At 55.6% G+C, this 20543-nt stretch overlaps 1 protein-coding gene across 1 annotated transcript; it reads left to right on the forward strand.

The window, feature by feature from the left end:
- Positions 1-1106: 1106 nt before the first annotated feature.
- On the forward strand, positions 1107-20330 carry ZSWIM4 (zinc finger SWIM-type containing 4). Its single transcript, XM_057541496.1, has 14 exons — positions 1107-1499; positions 3549-3750; positions 5139-5495; positions 7031-7179; positions 7266-7416; positions 8275-8442; positions 9098-9460; positions 10780-10917; positions 11280-11534; positions 12163-12298; positions 14548-14702; positions 16164-16327; positions 17793-17874; positions 18288-20330. The coding sequence occupies exons 1-14, from the start codon at positions 1347-1349 to the stop codon at positions 19145-19147; spliced, it is 3333 nt and encodes a 1110-aa protein (XP_057397479.1). The 5' UTR covers positions 1107-1346; the 3' UTR covers positions 19148-20330.
- The last annotated feature ends 213 nt before the right edge of the window (positions 20331-20543 follow it).

Below are 20543 nucleotides of genomic sequence, written 5' to 3' on the forward strand. Positions count from 1 at the left end.
CTTGGGTTTTCCTGCTCTGTAGATCATTTCAGTGGGATGGGAGCAAAGCATGAGCTATACAGATTAAGTGACTGCTGTGTATCCGGAGGTGTTCAGGTGCTGGCGGTAAAGCAGTGCATCAGTTAGACAATTAGACTGCCCCTTGGAGCTCACCATGGAGCGGGGAGAGACAGAAATTAAACAACTGCTGAAATAGATAAAGAAACGTAATGATAATGGAGAGAAGTGTGGCGAAGGGGAAATGCAGGGTTCTCTAGCAACATGGAGATGGCAGGTGTGGTGGCGCCGGGGACCGGCGATGAGGACCACCGCCTGATTCAAGGTCACATCAAGAGATGTGACCTAGACAAGCTGAATCAGAAAAAATAATCAGAGGTGGTCGGATTTGACATCTATTCGTTGAACCTTATGAAATTGCCATTTAGTGTATCAAAAATTGTTGAAAATCAGTAATTTCATAGGACTTAACGTAATATATAGGGCATAGAATGGATTGGAGATTCTTAGCTTGGGGCTCAAGGATGGGCTTGAATTGGGCTCTATTTCTAGCGAGGGTGTCCACAGCCCCCATAAACTCTACCAAGGGACCTGTGATCCCTCCATCCCGCAAAGCATCAAAACTTGACCCGTCGCCCAAAGAGGCTGAATTTCTCCAGTCACACCGCCCAGAGGGAGGAGGGGCTGAGGGGCTGCCCGGGGATCCCGCCGCTCTGTCTCGCTCCCGGGCCGAGCCGTGTTGATTGTCCCCTTGCGGCGCCCGGAAGCGACCCTCAGTAAACAAAGCCTTGTGTGGGCGCAGCCCCAGCTGCCCGGGGAGCGCTGTCCAGCCCTAGTGGGGCGGGGTAGGAATGTTGTGAATGAACCCAGGACCCGCCCCGAAACTCCGCTTAAGGCCGGCGCCGGGGGGTCTCCTCCCACTGTGATTGGTTTCCGGCGTCCCGTGATTGACAGCGCTGCTCGCTGAGCGCCCTGATTGAGTAGTCCCGAAAAGACAGGCAGTGCATACAACGAATGAACAGCGGCGACTTGTAGACGGATCTGGCGGTGCAGCCAATGGCGAAAGAGGGCCTCGGAGGCCGAAGGGGGGCCAATGGAGACGGGCTGTGGGGGCGGGACGACGGCGGAGGATAAAGCGGAGGCCGAGGCCGCTTCATTGTTGTGAAGGGTCTTAAAGGGGCCGCATCACCCCGCCGGCCCGGGGGTGGGTGCGGCGCGAGTCCCGGGGCGGCCGAGCGCGGACGAAGGACAGGAAGGCGGGCAGGGGTCGCGGGAGCCGGTGAGGCGGAGTAGGCGTCGGACCGACCCCCCCCTACACACAGGCCCCGCCCCGGCCCCGGCCCGGCCGGATGGACCCCCCCGCGGCCAAGCGGAGCCGGGACTGCCCCGCGGGACCGGAGGAGCGCGACGCCGGGGCCGGGGCAGTGCGCGGCCGGGGCCGACCCGAAGCGTTGCTGGACCTCAGCGCCAAGCGAGTAGCCGAGAGCTGGGCCTTCGAGCAGGTGACCGAGGAGTGCGGTGGGGAGGGACCCACTCCCAGCCCCGTCCCCGACATACCTTCTCCCCCTGTCCAGATTCCAGCCTCCGGACCTGCCTCCATCGGAGACACCCCCAGAGATCTCCTCCAAGATCCTTAACTCTGCCCGAGACATCCCCTCATCCTCCCATTTCACTCCTTCAAACCCTATGACCCACCCCCATCCCTTCCCCAGCAGCTCTGCCCTTCAGCCCACAAGACCCAGGGGTTCCCTCAGTGCCCCAGATCCCAACTCGGGACACTTTTTCTCCTCCTGCCCCATGGTCCTCTCACAACCCTGGGTACCTCTCTTTTCCCACCTTATCCTCATCCCCCAATTAGGGCACCCCATGCAATCCTCACTCCTCTCTCCAACTCCTACAACCCGCCCCCACTTGGGAACAGAGCAGATCTCAGCACCTAGAGACTCCAGATCTCTGTCCTACACCCCCAGTAGAGGACTCCCCCACTTATATAGATCCCAGCCCCAAGACACCCCTTTCTGTCTCCCAATCCCTGCCTCCAGCCTCCAGAACCCACCTGTCCCATGGGGACCCCCTTCTTCTCCTGCAGATCCTGCCCTCAGGCACTAACACTCACACGCCCCTCAGTAATTGTGGGACTACCTCCCACCTGGGGCTGCCCAGCCCCTCCTGGCTGGCTGCAGAGATTACTCCATCGTCAGAGTCCCCCCTCCCCATTACCCCATGCTCACTCTCCCCTTGCCCCCCAGCCATCCCAGTCCTTCCAGAGTTTGGCAGCAGGTGTGGGGCCTGGGTCTCGGTACCTGGACAGATGCACCTGGAATCCTGCCCCTATAACTTCTGGGGGCCCCTGCCAGGATGCCCCAGGGCTGGGCAAAGGATGCCCCCTTTCCCAGCCTCAGTGTGGGTCCCCAAGGAGCTGGCGTCGTGGCCAGGACCTGACCAAGCCTTCCTTAGCCCCCACAGGCTTTGGGGCTGTCCTCTGGCTTTGGGGGGCTTTCTTTGCTCCCTGGCCTCTCCAGAGTTAGTGAGTCTGCTGCGACTGATGGGTCTGGGCCAAGTGTGGATGGGGCGGGCTCTGATTCACGGCCTGGAAAATCCCTCCTTAGTCATCTGCCAACTGTCCCCGAGGCCTGAGCCAGTCGCTGGTCCTCCCACTTCCCTTTCAAACCTAGGGCTGGGGGCTCTGAAAGGTCCCTGCCCCTTCATTGTGTGTGAGACCCCCAGAGTAATCCTAAAACCTTCTCCAGGGCTCCCATGTACCTGCCCTGGGCAGGTCTGGCCCTAGGAAAGCTCTTGCCCCGCAGAAACTCATGGAATCCTCTGCAGCCTTTTGGGAGTTGTTCTCCTTCTTTGAGGAAACTGGGGCACAGAGAGGTTGAGAAACTTGCCCAAGGACACTCAGCCAGTGAGTAGCAAGCCTGGATTGGAACGCAGGCCCAACCAGATCAGTTCATTGCCCAGAGCCCCCGGGGTGGGCAGGACACCCCTCTCTTCCTGGGAACGCTTAGAAGCTGGAACAGAGAGCCTGTCTTGGGAGCTGGAGCTCACCAGCTGTGGGACCCTGAACAAGTGAATTCACTCCGCCTCTGAGCCTGAGATCCCCCAGGCTGCAAAAATATTGGGTTGTTGCTATGAGAATTAAGGGAAATCGCACACATAAAGCATTTAGCACAATGTCGGCTAAGAACATGTAGGCCTAATCACTGGTCTTCTCATCACTTTTGTCTTCCTTCCTCGTCCCCCTTCAAAGCCTGAGAGGTGAGACTACCTTACATTAGGACCCTGAGAACTGACATCCAGGAGGGAAGCGGCAGAAAGTTCCAGAACACTAACAATAAGCCAGGTGTTATTGTAAGCGCTGTACATATATTAATGCATATGTAATACTCATGACACCCAGAAGGCAGGTGCTCTTAACATCTTCTTACACTCGAGAAAAACCAAAGCTCAGAGAGGCAAAGTGGCTTGCCCAAGGTCATACTACTTGTAAGCGGCAAAAAGCCAGGATTCAAGCGCCAGGGTTTCTAACACACCGGGCCTTCCCACAGGTTGAGGAGCGGTTCTCCCGGGTGCCAGAGCCGGTCCAGAAGCGCATCGTGTTCTGGTCGTTTCCACGCAGCGAGCGGGAGATATGCATGTACTCATCCCTGGGCTACCAGCCCCCGGAGGGCGAGCACGATGCCCGGGTGCCCTTCACCCGTGGACTGCACCTGCTACAGAGCGGGGCCGTAGATCGTGTGCTGCAAGTGGGTGAGTGCCTGCCCCATACCCCTGCCAGGGAGGCCAGGGAGTCCAAAGCAGGTGTGGAGGGCTGGGGGAGGTTCCAGATGTCAGGCTTTGATGCCCAGGGAGGGTTGTACAAGATATTATGAGCTCAAGATCAGGGATCTGCCTCGACCTCAGTCAGCTTAGTTGGGGCATAGGGGTAGAGGTGGTAGGATAGGGAGGAGAGCAGGGAAGAAGGCAGGGCCGAGGCAGTGGTTTTGAGGAGTGATTGTAAACCAGAAGTGAGAGGAGGTTCCAGACCTCACACAGAGGGACCCAGGGATGCTCTGGGTCCAAGGTTTAGAGCCAGAGGTAAGAATAATCCTAGACCTCAGGCTGCAGCGTCCTCGGTGAGAGTGGCAAAGTTTTAGAGCCAGTGATGAGAAACAGTTTTGGACGTCAGGCAGAGAGACTCAGGTGGAGGTTGGGTTCAGAGGTTTAGGAATGGTCTCAGACCTCAGGCAACGAGGCTTCCGTAGGGTCTAGGGTGGAAGCTGGGGATCATCTGTGAGGAGTGGTCTGAAACCCCAGGCAGCAGGGTCCAGGCGAGGGGAAGGGATGGAGGTTTAGAGCTAGCGATGAAAGATGATTCTAGACCTCAGGCAGCAGGGCTCAGAAGGGAACCAGTAGAGGTTGAGCCAGAAGGCAGGTAAGCCCTGGAATGCCATACCTCCCATGGGGGCAGGTCATGTCTCCCAGCTGGAGGCAGGGGCTCAGCCAAGATGATCCTCTCTGAACCCTGTCAGCCTGGGGGCCCCCTTGCCTGGACATGACCCAGCTGGCCACAGGCTCGGCCACCTCCAGCCGGTATGAGGAAGCCGCCGTCTCCCTGCATGACGCAGCCAGGGCCAGCTGGGGCCTGAGCTGCCCAACCAGTCGGATGAGCCTGGCATCTGGGCTCCCCAGGGGCCAGGGAGGGGTGGGGGGTGATGGGGTGACCTGGCCCCTGGCCGGCCACATCAATCCCTCGCCCCCCAAGTATCTTTGGTATCTTCCCAGGAAGTGACAGGGCGCCTGGAGCCTGGGCTGTATCCATGATTACCCAAGGGCTAAGAAAATCATCTTCAACAGCATTGCTGTAATAATATTATTCAGAATTAGAAGAAGAACAAACATTTATTTAACACTTACTATCTGCCAACAGTGTTCTAAGCACTTGCCAATATTAATCCATTTCATCCTCATTACAAACGCATGACGAGGATGTTACTATTTGTTCCCATTTCACAGATGTGGACACTGAGGCACAGCAAGGTTAAGTGACTTGTGCTAGGTTACTCAGCTGGGATTTGCACCTGGTCTTGCTGTGCACCGTGGAAAAGACTACCCATCTTTGGGGTGACACAGCAGTGACAATTTGGTTTTGGTCTTAGGGTTCCACCTGAGCGGAAATATCCGGGAGCCAGGGGGCCCTGGAGAGCCCGAGCGCCTTTACCATGTCTCCATCAGCTTTGACCGCTGCAAGATCACATCCGTGAGCTGCGGCTGCGACAACCGAGACCTCTTCTACTGTGCTCATGTGGTGGCCCTGTCACTGTATCGCATTCGGCATGCCCGCCAGGTGGAGCTGCGGCTACCCATCTCCGAGACACTCTCCCAGATGAACCGGGATCAGCTGCAGAAGTTCGTGCAGTACCTCATCAGTGCCCACCACACCGAGGTGCTGCCCACTGCTCAGCGCTTGGCGGACGAGATCCTCCTCCTGGGCTCCGAGATCAATCTGGTGCATGGTAAGGGCGCACCAAGGTCTGATGGGGGCAGCGAGGCCCCAGCTCACAGCCATCTCGCTTGCTGTGCCACAGGCATTTATCACAGCATCCAAAGGTACCCCTGACCAAGGAATTCCCTTGTGGTCCAGTGGTTAGCACTCGGTGTTTTCACTGCTGCGGCCCAGGTTCAATCCCTGGTTGGGGAACTAAGATCCCCTAAGTCACGTGGTGCAGGCAAAAAAAAAACAAAGGTACCCTTGATCCATGAGCAGGGGTGGGGGAGCACCACTGCCTGAGGTCAAGATCACACACCTCAGCAATTATACTCCAATAAAGATGTTATAAAAAAAAAAAAAAAGGATCACACACCTCAGTAAGCGGCAGATCCTGGATTTGATCTGGCCCTGGGCAGATGAATGGTCAAGAAATCAGCCAGTAGGAAGATCCAGCCCCAGGGTGGGGGTGTCTCAAGATCACAGGAGCAGGCCTGAGTATGGGTGTGTGGAGGTCATAAGGAGTATGTGTGGATATTAGTGGGTGTCAGAGGTGGGATAGGGTAGGAGATAGACCAGGTGTTATGAGTTCTGGGGTGGTTTGGAGCTACAGGTGTTGCTTAACTATAATGATGGGAGGATGGAGTAGGATGGTGGGTGAGTAGACGGATGCATAGTGGGTGGAGGCATGAATGGATATTTGAGGATGGCGATGGGTGGATATAGAAGGTGTTCATGATGGGGTGTTGGAGTGAACTGTTGGTGTGGAAAAATGGATGGAGTGAGTGGATGGGTGATTTACTAGGATGGTAGGTGAATAGAGAGTTGGTGGTAATTGGTGGTAGGGTTGAATGGGATGGGCTTTGATTGGGGAGTTTGAGGTAGTGGACAGATGGGGTTGGTGGAAGACTGGAAGGGCCAAGGGGTGCATGGATTGAGGGTGAGTTGATGCGTGCATGAATGTTCTTATGTGAGGACTAACATGGTGGATGGATCGAGTAAGTGGGTGTTTCGTGTAGGATGTATGGATGGACCAATGGGCTGGTGGGTGTTTGGGGAGATACCTATGAAGGGTGGTTGGTGGGGAAAGAATAGATGGAAAGTTTGGGTTAATTGGATGGATGGATAGCACAGTTGTGTAGGTCAGTGGATGAATAGGTCAGTGGGTATTTTGAGTGGTTAGTACAGATGAGTTGGAAAGACAAATAGGGGTGGGTAGGTGGCTGGATGGCCTGGTGGGATGGGTATATAGATGTGAGTAGGTAGGAGTTACGGGCAGGGTGGATGATGGACTAATGGGGTGGGTAGGTGTGCTAAGGGTTATGATGTGTGGATGGAAGGATGCATGGCATGGCATGGGGGTGTGGATAGATGGTTGAGTGGTTTAAATGGATGGGTAGGTGATGTTTGGGGTAAGATGATGGGTGGATGGATGGATGGATGGATGGATGGGTTTTCAGGTGGGATGGATGGAATTCTGGGATGGGGTGGGTGATTTGAAGGACTGGATGACAGACACCCCCTCCCCCCAGCCCCAGCCTCAGCTTCCCTCCCTCCCCACAGGTGCCCCAGACCCCACGGCGGGCGCGGGCATCGAGGACGCCAACTGCTGGCACCTAGACGAGGAGCAGATCCAGGAGCAGGTGAAGCAGCTGCTTTCCAACGGCGGCTATTACGGCGCCAGCCAGCAGCTGCGCTCCATGTTCTGCAAGGTGCTGGCTGGGCAGGGACAGTGGGGCGGGACTAGACTGCCGGGTGCTGGAGCCCCCTTCCCTCCTCACCGTGTGGTCCGGCGCAGGTGCGGGAGATGCTGCGAATGCGGGACTCCAATGGCGCGCGCATGCTGATCCTCATGACCGAGCAATTCCTGCAGGATCCGCGCCTGGCCCTGTGGCGGCAACAGGGCGCCGGCATGACGGACAAGTGCCGCCAGCTGTGGGATGAGCTGGGTAAGTCCCAGACCCTGGAGTGCGGCAGGCACCCAGGCTTGCCCACCTGAGATTAGGGTCTGGCCCGTGAATCCTTCCTCATTCATTAGCACCGCCAATGTACGAGGCACTGTACTGAGCGCTGGCACTACAGCAAGAAATCAGAGAGATTAAATACCTGTCCTCAGAGAGCTGACACCTAGTAGGGCAGACGGACAAGAAAATCCCACAAGCCCATTAGACCAGGGGTCAACACGTTTTCCATAGGGCCAGACAGTTAATAGTTTTGGCCTTTCAGGCCATTTGGTTTTTGTCGCTGTTACTCGATTTTATCTGTTGTAGCAGAAAATTAGCCACAGACACACATAACAAAGTGGGTGTGGTAGCATTCCAATAAAACTGTATTTACAGACACTATTTATTTATTTGAATTTCATATCATTTTCACAAGTCACAAAATATTCTTTTTATTTATTCCCCACCCCCTCCACCATTTAAAAATGTAAAAATAAATCTTAGCTTACGGGCCATTCAAAAACACGTGGCGGGTTCGATTTTCTCCACGGGTGGTAGTTTGCTGACCCCTGTGATAGATGGTGACAAGTGCTATAGAAAAAAAATTTTTTTGCAAAAGGAGTCCAGTAGCCTGGGTTTGAGTCCTAACTTCTGGCTTCCCAGAAGCCAGACTTTGAGCAAGTGATTTTACCTCTCTGGACTGTAAAGTGAAGAGATGATGAATTGCACCCTCAGAGGCCAGAGGTGAGGGTTGAGCAGAGACCAGTGCCCAGCACACAGCGGGCACTCCATAAGTGCGTGCCGCTCCTGTTGCATGGATGTTGAGCCTCCCCCGTGCCCACATTTGCTGCCCTCTCTCCCCAGGGGCCCTGTGGGTGTGCATCGTCCTGAGCCCCCACTGCAAACCAGAGGAGCGGACGAGCTGGCTCCAGCTGCTTAGCAAGTGGGACAAGCTGGACGTGTGCCCGCTGGAAGAAGGCAACTACTCTTTTGATGGGCCCAGCCTGCAGCCCACCGTAGCCCTCAGCCCAGGTAGGAGAGGGGTCCCCGCCACTCCCCCCAACAAACCATCACTACTGCCTGTGGCCCAGCCACCCCATCATGGCGCTCTGGGGGAAAATGGAGGCAGGGCAAGGGGGAACCAGCCCTTGCCTGCCTCCCAGCCAGGAGGGAATACCCAGGGCAGGGGCAGCAGGCAGCCCGAGGGACAGCGATGTGAAATACTTAAGATGCCTATAGTTCTGGGCTGGTCTCCTGACTCAGTCTCCTTCTGGCCGTGGAGGCAGGAATCGGGCAGGGGGTAGGGGAAACAGATAGAAAAGGAAACAGGTATTGAGAAGAGAGAGACAAGTAAAGAGAGGCAGAGATGGAGGGAGAGAGGGAGAGGGAGAGATAGAGAAGGAGAGAAAAAAATGGAGTGTGGAGGGAGAAAGATGGACAGACAGTCACAGTTGTTCAAGATCAGTTGTCCATTCATATGAAGGGATATCTCCACTGACACACACACACACACACACACACACACACACCCCTTTAAAAGGCTGCTGGAAGGATTTGGGGAGATAACACACACTCATCGCTTCACCCGGAGCCTAGCACCAAGCTGGCACTCAGTGGGGCAGAGCTGACCAGCGCCTGACTGCTAGGGCCCCCCTCATGGGGCTGCATTTGGGCGCCTCTCCCACAGGCCCAGAGGAGGAGGAGGAGGAGGAGGAGGAGGTGGAGGCTGCAGGTTCCCGCCACACCGTGTTTGGCCGCGCCCTGCAGGCTGGGTCGCTGCACTGGAGTGACGCCCACCTGCAGAGGATCCTGGCCAGCGACTCCTACGGCCCCAGCCTCACAAGCAACGGGGGTGGTGACAAGCCAACCTTTGACCCCCAGGGCCGCCCACTGTGGCTGGGCGAGCCCTTCCCCACTGCCTGTGCCCGTGTGGACACCCTGAGGGCCCACGGATACCCCCGCCAGGCCCTGCGACTGGCAGGCGCCATAGTCAACACACTCCGGCTGCAGCGGCGACATCAGCTTGAGACCTACAAGCAGCAGAAAAAAGGTGGGCACCAATATTGTCATCATGTCCTGGGGCTGCAGACACAAATGCCAACAGCTGGGGACTGTGGCAACCTGGAGAGTCTGTGGGTACAACAGGAAAACAGACCACTCTAGGTGTCTTGAGCAGAAAGGAATTTAATGCAGGGATTGAGGGCTCACAAAACCACCGAAAGGGCTGCAGGATTGAAGGTCAGGGAAGCCCCTGCTTGGCTTCACACACTTGGACTTCAGAAGCACAGGAAGTTCAGCAGGCTGTAGCCCTCACGGGGCAGCAGGGCAGTTCCCAAGAGGACAACCCAGAACCTGCTGGCAAACCTCATGTCTGTGCCCTGCAGACAGCCACACACCTGCTCACAGCTACTGTGGGAGAGTAATGGCCTCATTCTCTCCCACCTTCCACACCTCACACAAAGAAGTCTAGGAAATGTAGTTTCTATAGATCTAGCCACGTGCCTTTCAGGAACATGGACCCAGTGTGGCCAGATCTTCTGATTTTTCAAGAGAAGCAAGAAATCCAGATTATCTAATGTGGAATTTACTGATTTTTTTCAATATGGGCAACAATTTGAAAATTGTATTAGGAAAAACAAAAACTCACACTGTATTGGCCCAAAAAAGGACACGTTTGTGGACTAGATATGGGGGGACAGGAGAGAGGCTACCAGTTGTGTTCTCTGGGTGATGGAGTTGAGTTGATGGGTCAGTTACCAGGAAATTGAACACAGGGTGTAATGGGGGAGAAATGGGGGCATTGGGATCTGAGCAGACCCCTGACCTAGCCTCGAGGCATAGGGTTAGCCCCCCAGAGGAGGTGAGAGCTAAGCTGAGGTCTTAAGGATGTTGAGGAGTTTCCCAGGAGAAGGGGAGGGAGCAACAATGTTCCAGTTAGAAGGAACAGCATGGGCAGGAGCCCAGAGGCAAGGGAGAGCACGGCTTGTGGGAGGAGATTGGAGGATGGGCTTCCAGGTGGGGTGGGTGACCACCTCAGGGAAACTTTCATATCAGTCCTTGGGAGCCCTGAAGGCTGGCTGGGCCTGAGAGAGGTGGGAAGGATCAAGGGTTATAAGGAGGGGAATGACACTGGTTGGATGTTTTAGAAAGCACCCAGTTTAGCCGGGCCTGGGTTTGGGTGTGGGACAGGAGGCCAGGGCTGTGGAGGTGAGAGCTGCTGCAGAGCTCAAGGGGCAGAGAAAAGGGTGCTGGGTGGGTAGATGGTGAGTGGGCACTGGGAGGTTGGGCTTGGGGTTCAGGGAGAGGAAGCCCCCCCTGGGGGCTTGGTGGAGGGGGGCTGGGCATTGAGCCCTCTCTTCCTACCTGCAGAGCTACTGCAGAAAGGCTCCACCTGCATCACCAACATGGAAGGATGGGTGGGCCACCCCCTGGACCCCATTGGCTGCCTGTGCAGGGCACTCTTGGAGGCCTGTCACCTAGAGGAGGAGACTCTTGCCATTTACCCAGGTACCCACACTGGGGACCCCTTGAGGAGGTGGGAAAATCACCACCTCTTGGCCATGCCCCCTTGCCCAGTACCCCTAGAAAGTGAGGCCACGCCCTTACACTTGGCCATGCCCCTACACTTGGCCACACCCTTCGGCCAGTGCCAGGTGCCAAGAGGCTTAGCTTCTCCTGAAAGTGAGGCCACCATAGGCCTATCTGCTGTTGGAAGATGGGCCCCACCCCCTGGTGTGTGTGGAAGCAGCTGAGCTCTCCCTAAACCTCCCCCCCACCCCACACACAGTGTCCATGTTTAAGGTCAAGGACCACCGGAGTCGCAGGAAAAGGGGTTCCCCTCTAGCCGGCCTGGTGTCCTTCTCCCACAGACTCAGGCCCTGAGAAGCGGAAGGTGGCCTACCAGCACGTCCCGGTGCCCGGGAGCCCTGGGGAGTCCTACTTGGCAATGGCACTAGAGGTGGCACTGCTGGGCCTGGGACAGCAGCGGGCCCTGCCCGAGGGGCTGTATGCCCAGGACAAGGTGGTACGCAACGAGGAGCAGCTGCTGGCCCTGCTGGAGGAGGTGGAGCTGGACGAGCGGCTGGTGCAGGTGCTGCGCAAGCAGGCGGGACAGCTGCTGGAAGGTGAGGCCCCACTGCTAGCCTGGCCGTTCCTGAAAGATAGGGTCCCGCCTCTGTACTGTAGTGGCCTGGTTGTTGCTGGATCGGGAGACCCCGCCCCTAGCTCCACCTCCTTGTCCTTACTGTCTTTCCATACCCTGGCAGTTCCTAAAAGGTGAGCTCCAGACCTTGGCCGCGCCCCCAGAAGTGCTGGCAGCCAATAACGGCTTCGAGTGATGAGGCCCCCCCCACCCCCTGCCCACTTTGGAGCCAATGAGCCTAGTCACTGATGCCCAGCTAGACTTTGATTGGCTCTGCCCACGGTCCTGCCTTGTGAGGCCCCTCCCCTACTGCAAAGGGAAGCTGGCTTGGCCACACCCCTGGAGCAGGTGCAGCCCCACCTCCACCCTCTGGCCCCACCCTGCATCTGAGTCCTGCCCCCTATCCAGGGGGTGCCCAGGGTCTCTTTTCTGTGGATTTTCCAGTGCTTGTCTCAGTCTTAGCCCTGTGCTCCCACCCCCGGGACCTCTCTAGCCCCAGTCACTCTATCCTGGGTCTGCCCATCCCACACTCAGAGCCTGGGGTGTGGGGAGACCTGGGGAGGGGCCATGCAAGCCCACACCCGGAGGCTGATCTCAGGCTGCCCCTGCAGGGGGTCCTTTCAGTGGCTTTGGAGAAGTGCTGTTCCGGGAGAGCGTGCCCATGCACACCTGTGCCCGCTACCTGTTTACCGCACTGCTGCCCCACGACCCCGACCTGGCCTACCGCCTCGCGCTGCGAGCCATGAGGTGAGGAGAGGCAGCTGGGAACTCCCACTGGGCCGGACTGGACTGGGGGATGGGAGGCTACTGGGAGCCCCATCCTTCTGCCTGAACTCACAGCTTGGTTCATTCAGCCTCCCTCATCCGGGCATTCCAGACTGCCCTGTGCTCTTGATTACACATTAGAAATGTGTCATATTATTTTGGATTTGAGAAATATCCACATGACACAGAATTCAGAGTCCTTTTCTAGGCAGGTTTGTCCCAACTTACCCAAAGCTCTCTGGAGGCAAGCAGTGTTACCACTTTCTTATTTATACTGCAAGAGTCCATATTTCTGCAAACCCATAATCTGAAAATTAAAAGTTGTCTCTCCTTCACGCCATGACACATCCTGCACGTATTCTTTGCACCTTGTTTTCACTGAACATTTGCATCTTAAAAGCTATATCCTGTCACATAGCGTGTGAACCACTGCAGGGATACACCAGGAAAAAACCAATCTGGAGCTGATAGACATTTACACTGTTTCCAAAAAGATGTTGCAATGAATAACCGGGTTATTTCCCATGTGCAACAGCAAATCATAGAAGCAGAATTTTAAAAGGCCCCGTCTATAGTGAACCATGTCCAGCAAATATATTGAAATCTGTCCCCCATCCTCTGATCCTATTCTCCAGAGGCACCTATTAACAATTTGGAGTGCATTTTTCCAGAATATTTGGAAAGAATAATCTGTTACGAGCCATGATTTAGAGAACACTCTTTCATGTGCTAGACTTTTTTCTAAGCCAGTGCCAGCAAATTACAGCCCACAGGCCAAATTTGGCCCGCTGCCTTGTTTTTGTACAGCCCATGAGATAAGAATGGTTTTTGTATTTTTAGATGGTTGGAAAAAAATCAAAACAATATTCTGTGACACATGAAATGTATGTGAAACTCAAATTTCAGCGTCCAGAAATAAAGTTTTATCAGCACAGAGCACCATTCACTCATTTCCTTATTGTCTGTGGCTGCTTTTACACAACAGTGGCAATTGTGACAGAGACCAAATGGCCCACAAAGCTGAAAATATTGGCTGTCCAGCCCTGTGCAGAAAAAGGTGCTGACCCCCCTGATCTAAATCTGTGACTCACATAGTGAAATAAGTATGTTTACCCCCATTTTACACATAAACAGGCTTAAGGTGTGTCCCGAATTATGTAGCAAAGTCATTCAGATATTTGGAACCAGGATAGTCTTGACTCCTATTCCATGCTATTGATTACATTTAACAGCTTTGAAAGACTTTCTTAGCACAGAATGCATGTAAACAGTGAGCTGCTGAACAAAATATCTTAGGGGGGACATTGAGTCATTCAACAAACATTTGTTGTTTACCTGCTGTGTGTCGGGCATTGTCCTGGTGCTGGAGAGGCAGTGTCGGTGAACCAAATAGTCAAAAATTCCTGCCCTCATGGAGCTGCCCTTGTAGTTAGGGAGAGACAGTAAATAAATTTATAGGTAAGCTATGTTGTATGTCAGATAGTAACATGCAAGAAAGGGGTGGAAGGAGTTGGGAGTAGGAAGTTGCACTCTCCCATGTGTTGGACATGTCAGGGAAGAGCTTATTGAAAAATATTTGAGCAAAGACCTGAAAGAGGTGAGGGGGAGTCACAAGAATGTCTAGGGGAGAGTGTTCCAGGCAAAGGGAACAGTTCGTGCAAAGGCCCTGAGGTAGGGCTGTGCCTGGTGGTATGTGAGGGATGTCAAGGGGAACAGTGACTGGAGCAGAGTGAGCAAGGGGTGGGACCACAACAGGACACAAATAATCCCCTTACCTCTTTATCAGCCCTTGGTGCGTGAATAGAGCATCATTTATTTAATCAACTCCACAGTGATGGGTATAAACAACACTGCAATGAACATCTTTTTTTTTTATTATTTTTATTGGAATATAGTTGATTTACAATGTTGTGTTAGTTTCAGTTGTACAGCATAGTGAATCAGTTATACATATATTAATACATATATCCACTCTTTTTTTTGATTCTTTTCCCATATAGGTCATTACAGAGTACTGAGTAGAGTTCCCTGTGCTATATGGCAGGTCCTTATTTATCTATTTTATATATGCAGTGAACATCTTGAACATACATCCTCCATCTTTTTGGATGCCCAGGGATGTGCTGGCCTAGGAGGGTAGGCTCTGGCTGAGGCAGGAGGCCTTTCTCTCCTAGAGAGGATGGAGACTCCAGCCTTGTCTCAGGGCAGGGCTGCTTCTCTTCTCACCCCAGGCTGCCCATACTGGAGACAGCGTTTCCAGCTGGAGAACCTCACGGCAACCCACTGGATTCCATCGTGAGCAACCGCTTCCCTCGCTGGTTCATCCTCGGCCACCTGGAGACCCGCCAGTGTGAACTGGCCTCCGCCATGCTGACCGCCGCCAAGGGTGAGGACAGCGGCTGCCCCCTACCCCCGTCCCCATGTCCTCCTTTACCTTACTCCCCTCCCTCCTTTCCCTCATTCCTTCCTGCCTACCTTTATCCTTTTACCATATCCCACCCACAGTTTTCCTTAAGCGCGTTCTTTTTTGGCCACCCCACACAACATGTGGGATCTTAGTTCCCCAACCAGGGATCAAACCCGCACCCCCTGCAGTGGAAGCGTGGAGTCTTAACCACTGGACTGCCAGGGAAGTCCCTCCTTGAGCACTTTCTATATGTACCAGGCACTGTCCCAGGTGCTGAGCTTGCAGCAGCGAACAAAACTGTCCCAAATCCTGTGCTCTGTAGTGTTAATTCTAGTGAGGGCAGACAGACAATAAATAAGGTAAAGAAGATAGTTATGCAGTGAGAGGTAATAAGTGATAAGGAGGGGAATAAAGCAGGTTGACACTTAAGCCAAGACATGAAGGTGAAGGTGGAGTCATGCCAGTATCCGGTGTCTTAGCTCAGCTGCTGTAACAAAATACCATAGACTTGGTAGTTTAAACAACAGGAATTTATTTTCTCACAGTTCTAGAGACTGGAAGTTCAAGATCAGGGTGCCAGCATGGTCAGTTCCTGGTGAGGGCTCTCTTCCTGGCTTACAGACAGCTGCCTTCTCACTGCGTCCTCACATGGCAGAGAAAGGGAGAGCTCTGGTCTTCTCCTCTACTTATAAGGACACTAATCCCATCCTGGGGGGTCCTAGCCACATGGCCTCATCTAAGCAAAATTACCTCCCGAAGGTACTATCACGCTGGAGGGTTAGAGCTTCAATATATGAATTTTGGGGAGGACACAGTTCAGTCCATAGCATCTGGGAAGAGCATTCCAGGCAGAGGGAACAGCCAGTGCAAAGACCCTGATGCTGGACTGTGCCTGGCTATGTTTGAGGAACAGAGAGGAGGCTGATGTGGCTGGAGCAGAGGAACAGAATTGTAGGATCTGGGCCAATGATAATAATAGTAATAAAAGCTCACATTTGTGTAACTCTTGCCATGTTAAGGCCTTTACAAGTATAGGCTCACTGCAGCCCTGTGAGACACGTACCATTGCATTAGTATTACCCTTTGTACAGATGGGGCAGCCAAGGCACAGAGAGGTGAAGCGACTTGCTCAAGGTCACACAGCTTGTGAGTGGCAGGGATTTGAACCCAGGCATCTGGGTCCCGAATCGGTGCCCTTGACACTTAGGGGTCCAGTGGGTCCCTGGGTGGCTTCCTCCCACTGGAAAGGAGGGGGCAGAGGAGAGAAAAAGGGGAGTGCCAAGAGTGGTCCAGGTCTTCATAGAACCATTGCCAGGTGCCTGACTGTCCACATTCACACATTTGCACATGTGTAGAGGAACCAGTGTGAGCAGGTCAGGCAGCAGCAGGGGCTGGTGCTGGGTATGCCCACAATATCCTCTGTCCCTCCCCCGACCCCAGGAGACCCCAAGTGGCTGCACGCAGTACTGGGCTCCATTCAGCAGAACATCCACTCTCCAGCCTTGCTCTTCAAGCTGGCGCAGGACGCCTGCAAGACTGCCACGCCGGCCAGCGCACCACCGGACACCACACTGCTGGGCATTGCGCTGGAGCTTGGCCTGCAGGTGACTGGCCGCAGGGAGGATGGGGGCAGGGGGCTGCTGCCTGAGGGCTGGCCAGGTGAGGGCCACTTGGGGGTGGGACCTGAGTGTGACGTCTGCCTCTAGGGGCGGGGCCTGAGGGTAAGCATCGCCTCCGGGGGCGGGGCCTGGATGTGAGCGGCACCTCTTGGGCAGGTCTACAGAGGAGCAGGGTCGGTGAGCAAGAGTCCTGAGAGTGAGGGAATGGAGTCACCAGTGAGGGTGGGGCCTATGAATGCGTGACTCAGTAGCAGAGCCTGAAGGTGAGAATCTACTTCTGGGGGTGTGGCTGAGGACAAGGAAGGGGGTCACGGAGCATGCAGGTGAGTGGACTGGCCATGAGAGAGCAGAACCTAAGGGTGCTGGCCTTGGGAGTGGGGCCTGGGGCTGGTGTGCCTTAAGAACCACGGGTGGGCGGAGCTGAAACTGAGGGGGCAGAACCTGCCTGCAAGGAGCTTTCTTGGGGAAAGGGCCTGTAGGGGACTGCAGCCTAGAAGGAGGGGTCACACCGCTGAGGGGCGGGGCTTGGGGAGAGTCCTGTGAGTGAAGAGCCATCTCTGGAGGGTGGGGCCTGTGGTTGAAAGTCATGGAGGCGGGGTCTGCAGGTGAGTGTCCAGGCCATCCTCAGGGGCCGGACGAGGGACAGTGCTGCAAGGGCAAGGCAGAGGCATGGTTGCAGCCTGAGGGGATAGACAGGTATGGGGCTCATGGGGGCGGGGCCTCAGACGGTGGCCAAAGTAAAATAACAGAATAAGGTACAGATTCGGGTGATACCTTCCCAGGTAGAACTGGCCAGCAAAGGGCTGGCAGGAGGCAGAATTAGCCTCTGAACAACCCCCTGAGGGGGGCGGAGCCATTGTGGGGGATATGTGGGAGTTGAGATAAGGGTGGTGCTTTAGGCAGGTGACCCACTATTTAGAAGCTTGCAGACAGGACCTGGGGATGGGGCCTCAGAAGAGAGGCCAGTAAGGAAGGTGCTTATTGGGGGTGGGACCTGAAGAAGGTGGGACCTGTAGGGCAGGTGCTTTGTTTGGGGCTGCAGGGGGAAATCTGCTGACAGGAAGCATGGAACTTTCCAGAGAGAAGGGGCAGGTTGGTTTGTCGTCCCAGGTAGGATCCATGGGGCCTCAGAATAACACCAACACTAACAGTAATGGCTGGCATCAGCTGAGCACTTCGAAGAAGTAGGCACCGTGCAAAGAGCTTTACCTACATACTTTCACCTAATTCTCACAACTCGATGAGGTGGATACTATTTTTATCTCCATTTTACAGATGGGGAAGCTGAGGTCCAGAGAGGTGAAGCCCCTTGCCCAGATTGTATGGCTCATTGATTCAGCCCTTAACTTCCAAGTTTCCCGGGGCCCTTAAGGATCCCCCGCCCCCCTTCCACACGCCAGCCCTGGTTTGGGTGACCCCCTTCTCTACCCCTCCCCATCCCATGCTGCAGGTGATGCGGATGACCCTGAACACCATGACCTGGCGTCGGAGGGAGATGGTGCGCTGGCTGGTCAGCTGTGCCACGGAAGTCGGTGAGAGTCCCCAAGGGGACCCGCCACCCACCTCCCTGTGGAACTGGGCAGGCATGAGGGAGAAGCAGAGCCATTTCCCCGACTCCAGCCTGTGCTCAGGGCTAGGCCAGGAGGGAATGTTGGGAGGGGGGACCGAGCTGGACAAAGACCTGGAGTCTGGCTAGGCTAAAGTGGCTTGGAGAAGGGACAGTCCCTCCAATGCTTAGCCCCCCACCCCACCAGATCCCACCCAGCCCAGCTGCCCTCTCCTCCCTTGGAAAAGTAAAGTGAAGTTTCTGTCAAGCCAAGAGTGGCGGTAGAGGGGGTGCAGCTTTAGCCTTGGCTGGTGGGGATAGTAGGTCAGGGTAAACCCATGCACACAGGGTACCCCCCTGTCCCATTCCTGACCAGTGTCACCCTGCCATCTCCCACAGGCCTGCAAGCCCTGATGAACATCATGCAAAACTGGTACTCCTTATTCACACCGGTGGAGGCAGCCACCATCGTGGCAGTGACGGGCACCAGCCATGCCACGCTGTTGCGGCTGCAGCTGGACGCGCCCCGGCGGGAGGAGCTCTGGGCCTGCGCCCGCACCCTGGCCTTGCAGTGCGCCATGAAGGACCCGCAGAACTGCGCCCTGCCCGCCCTCACCCTGTGCGAGAAGAACCACGCGGCCTTCGAGGCGGCCTACCAGATCGTGCTGGATGCCGCAGCCGGAGGCCTGGGCCACGCGCACCTCTTCACCGTGGCCCGCTACATGGAGCACCGCGGCCTGCCGCTGCGGGCCTACAAGCTGGCGACGCTGGCCCTGGCGCAGCTCAGCATCGCCTTCAACCAGGACAGCCACCCGGCCGTCAACGACGTGCTCTGGGCCTGCTCGCTCAGCCACTCGCTGGGCCGGCACGAGCTCTCTGCCATCGTTCCCCTCATCATCCGCAGCATCCACTGCGCCCCCATGCTCTCCGATATCCTGCGCCGCTGGACCCTCTCAGCGCCCGGCCTGGGGCCCCTCGGGGCTCGCCGGGCTGCCAAGCCGCTGGGCGCCGACCGGGCACCGCTGTGCCAGCTGCTGGACGCGGCGGTGGCCGCCTACATCACCACCAGCCACTCTCGCTTGACGCACATCAGCCCGCGGCACTACGGCGACTTCATCGAGTTCCTGGGTAAGGCCCGCGAGACCTTCCTGCTGGCGCCCGATGGGCACCTGCAGTTCGCGCAGTTCCTGGAGAACCTCAAACAGACCTACAAGGGCAAGAAGAAGCTCATGCTCCTGGTGCGGGAGCGTTTCGGCTGAGGGGCAGCAGGCAGGCGGTGCGGACATCCGCCTTCGCCCTCGCTTCTGTGGCACCCGCCCTCCATCACGGGCCTCAACACTGGAGGCCTATGTGGCATTTCAGTATTAAGTCAGGGAAGGAGCCCGGCTGGAGCTGGGTGGTCTTGCCTGCCATCCCCTCCAAGCCCAGAAGGAGGTGGGAAGCAGGGGGTCGCATCCTGCCACATGCGTGCCTAGGGCACATGCGTGCCTAGCGAGTGTGCAAGACGCAAGGATCAGAAGCCATACCACCACCCAGAGGCCTGGAAGGGGGTGTGTGCTTGTGCAGCTGGTATGACCCCACCTTGAGCACCCCAAAAGCAATAGGCAAGCTCTCCCTCCCCAAACCCACAGGTCTGCCTTGGGCTGGGGTGGAGGAGCTGGGAGGCAGGACTTTCCAGAAACTGGCTCTCAAAGTCAATGTAGCAGACCCTCCCTGCAACCAACTCTGGGTGCCCGGAGGGCTTGTTTTGTGTTAGGGCATCTAAACTTTTGTACCCTCCCCTCACTGCCTCAGGGGTCCCACCCGCAGGCTTGCGCCCCCTCCAGGCTGCCCAGCTGGGACCAATGGCTCACCCCCACTGAAGGATTTGAAGAGGCTTCAGGCCTCGGCCACATACCTCACCACCCATCCCGCCAGGATTCCCATTCCCTTGGGTGCCAGGGTCCCAGGGTGGGCTGGGGGCTCATTACTGTCCCTCCCCCTACCTGCTAGTCACTGGACATACAACTCAGGAACCGAGCCAGGCTCACACTGTCCTCCAAACCTGGTGTGGGGGGGGATACAAGCGCAGGCAAGCCAAGGACACCCCCCCCGATCTAGAAAGGAAAGAGGCCAACATCTTAGCATTTTTTGGCCCTCTATCTGTCTGTCTGTCTCCCGCTGATCCTCTGCCACCCTGCTCTGCCCTTCATCTTACTCCCCCTTCCCATATTTCTCTCCATCTAGCCTGTCTTTCTATTTGCATCCCCAAGTTGCTGTCTCTCTTTGGCCTCCCTTTCCCCTACCTTGACCCAGGGAGAAGGAGAGTGTCCCACCCCCCAATCACCCTCCTCTATCTTTTCTCCTCTTGTAATTAAGGACAAAGATTACCACATTTTGTAACTTTTTTTCTATTTATTGAACCATATATTGTATTTCCTTTTTTTTAAAGGTTGAACAGTTTGTTCTTTTTAATTTTATTTTGAGACTAAGGCGTGTTCCGCCCCCCGCCCCATTGTGGCCCCCTGCCAGGGCCGCCTTTCCCCCCCCCTCCCCCCACAGAAAATCTCCAGCCTCTTCTCTGGGTACAGCTTCAAGTGAGGGGTGCAATGGGAGCCACTGCTGGTTTCCTCCAGTGGTAACAATATGGATGATAGCAGATAGGGAGAGAGAGCT

This window comes from Balaenoptera acutorostrata, chromosome 2 (genome assembly GCF_949987535.1).
Source record: "Balaenoptera acutorostrata chromosome 2, mBalAcu1.1, whole genome shotgun sequence".
NCBI classification, from domain to species: Eukaryota; Metazoa; Chordata; class Mammalia; order Artiodactyla; family Balaenopteridae; genus Balaenoptera; species Balaenoptera acutorostrata.

Excerpts from the sequence above, each read along its gene's own strand:
- ZSWIM4 (XM_057541496.1), top strand. The coding sequence starts at position 1,347 with ATGGACCCCCCCGCGGCCAAGCGGAGCCGGGACTGCCCCGCGGGACCG. Across the intron at positions 5,496-7,030 it reads CGAGATCAATCTGGTGCATG|GTGCCCCAGACCCCACGGCG; the intron begins GTAAGGGCGCAC and ends CCCTCCCCACAG. Across the intron at positions 12,299-14,547 it reads CTCGCGCTGCGAGCCATGAG|GCTGCCCATACTGGAGACAG; the intron begins GTGAGGAGAGGC and ends TTCTCACCCCAG.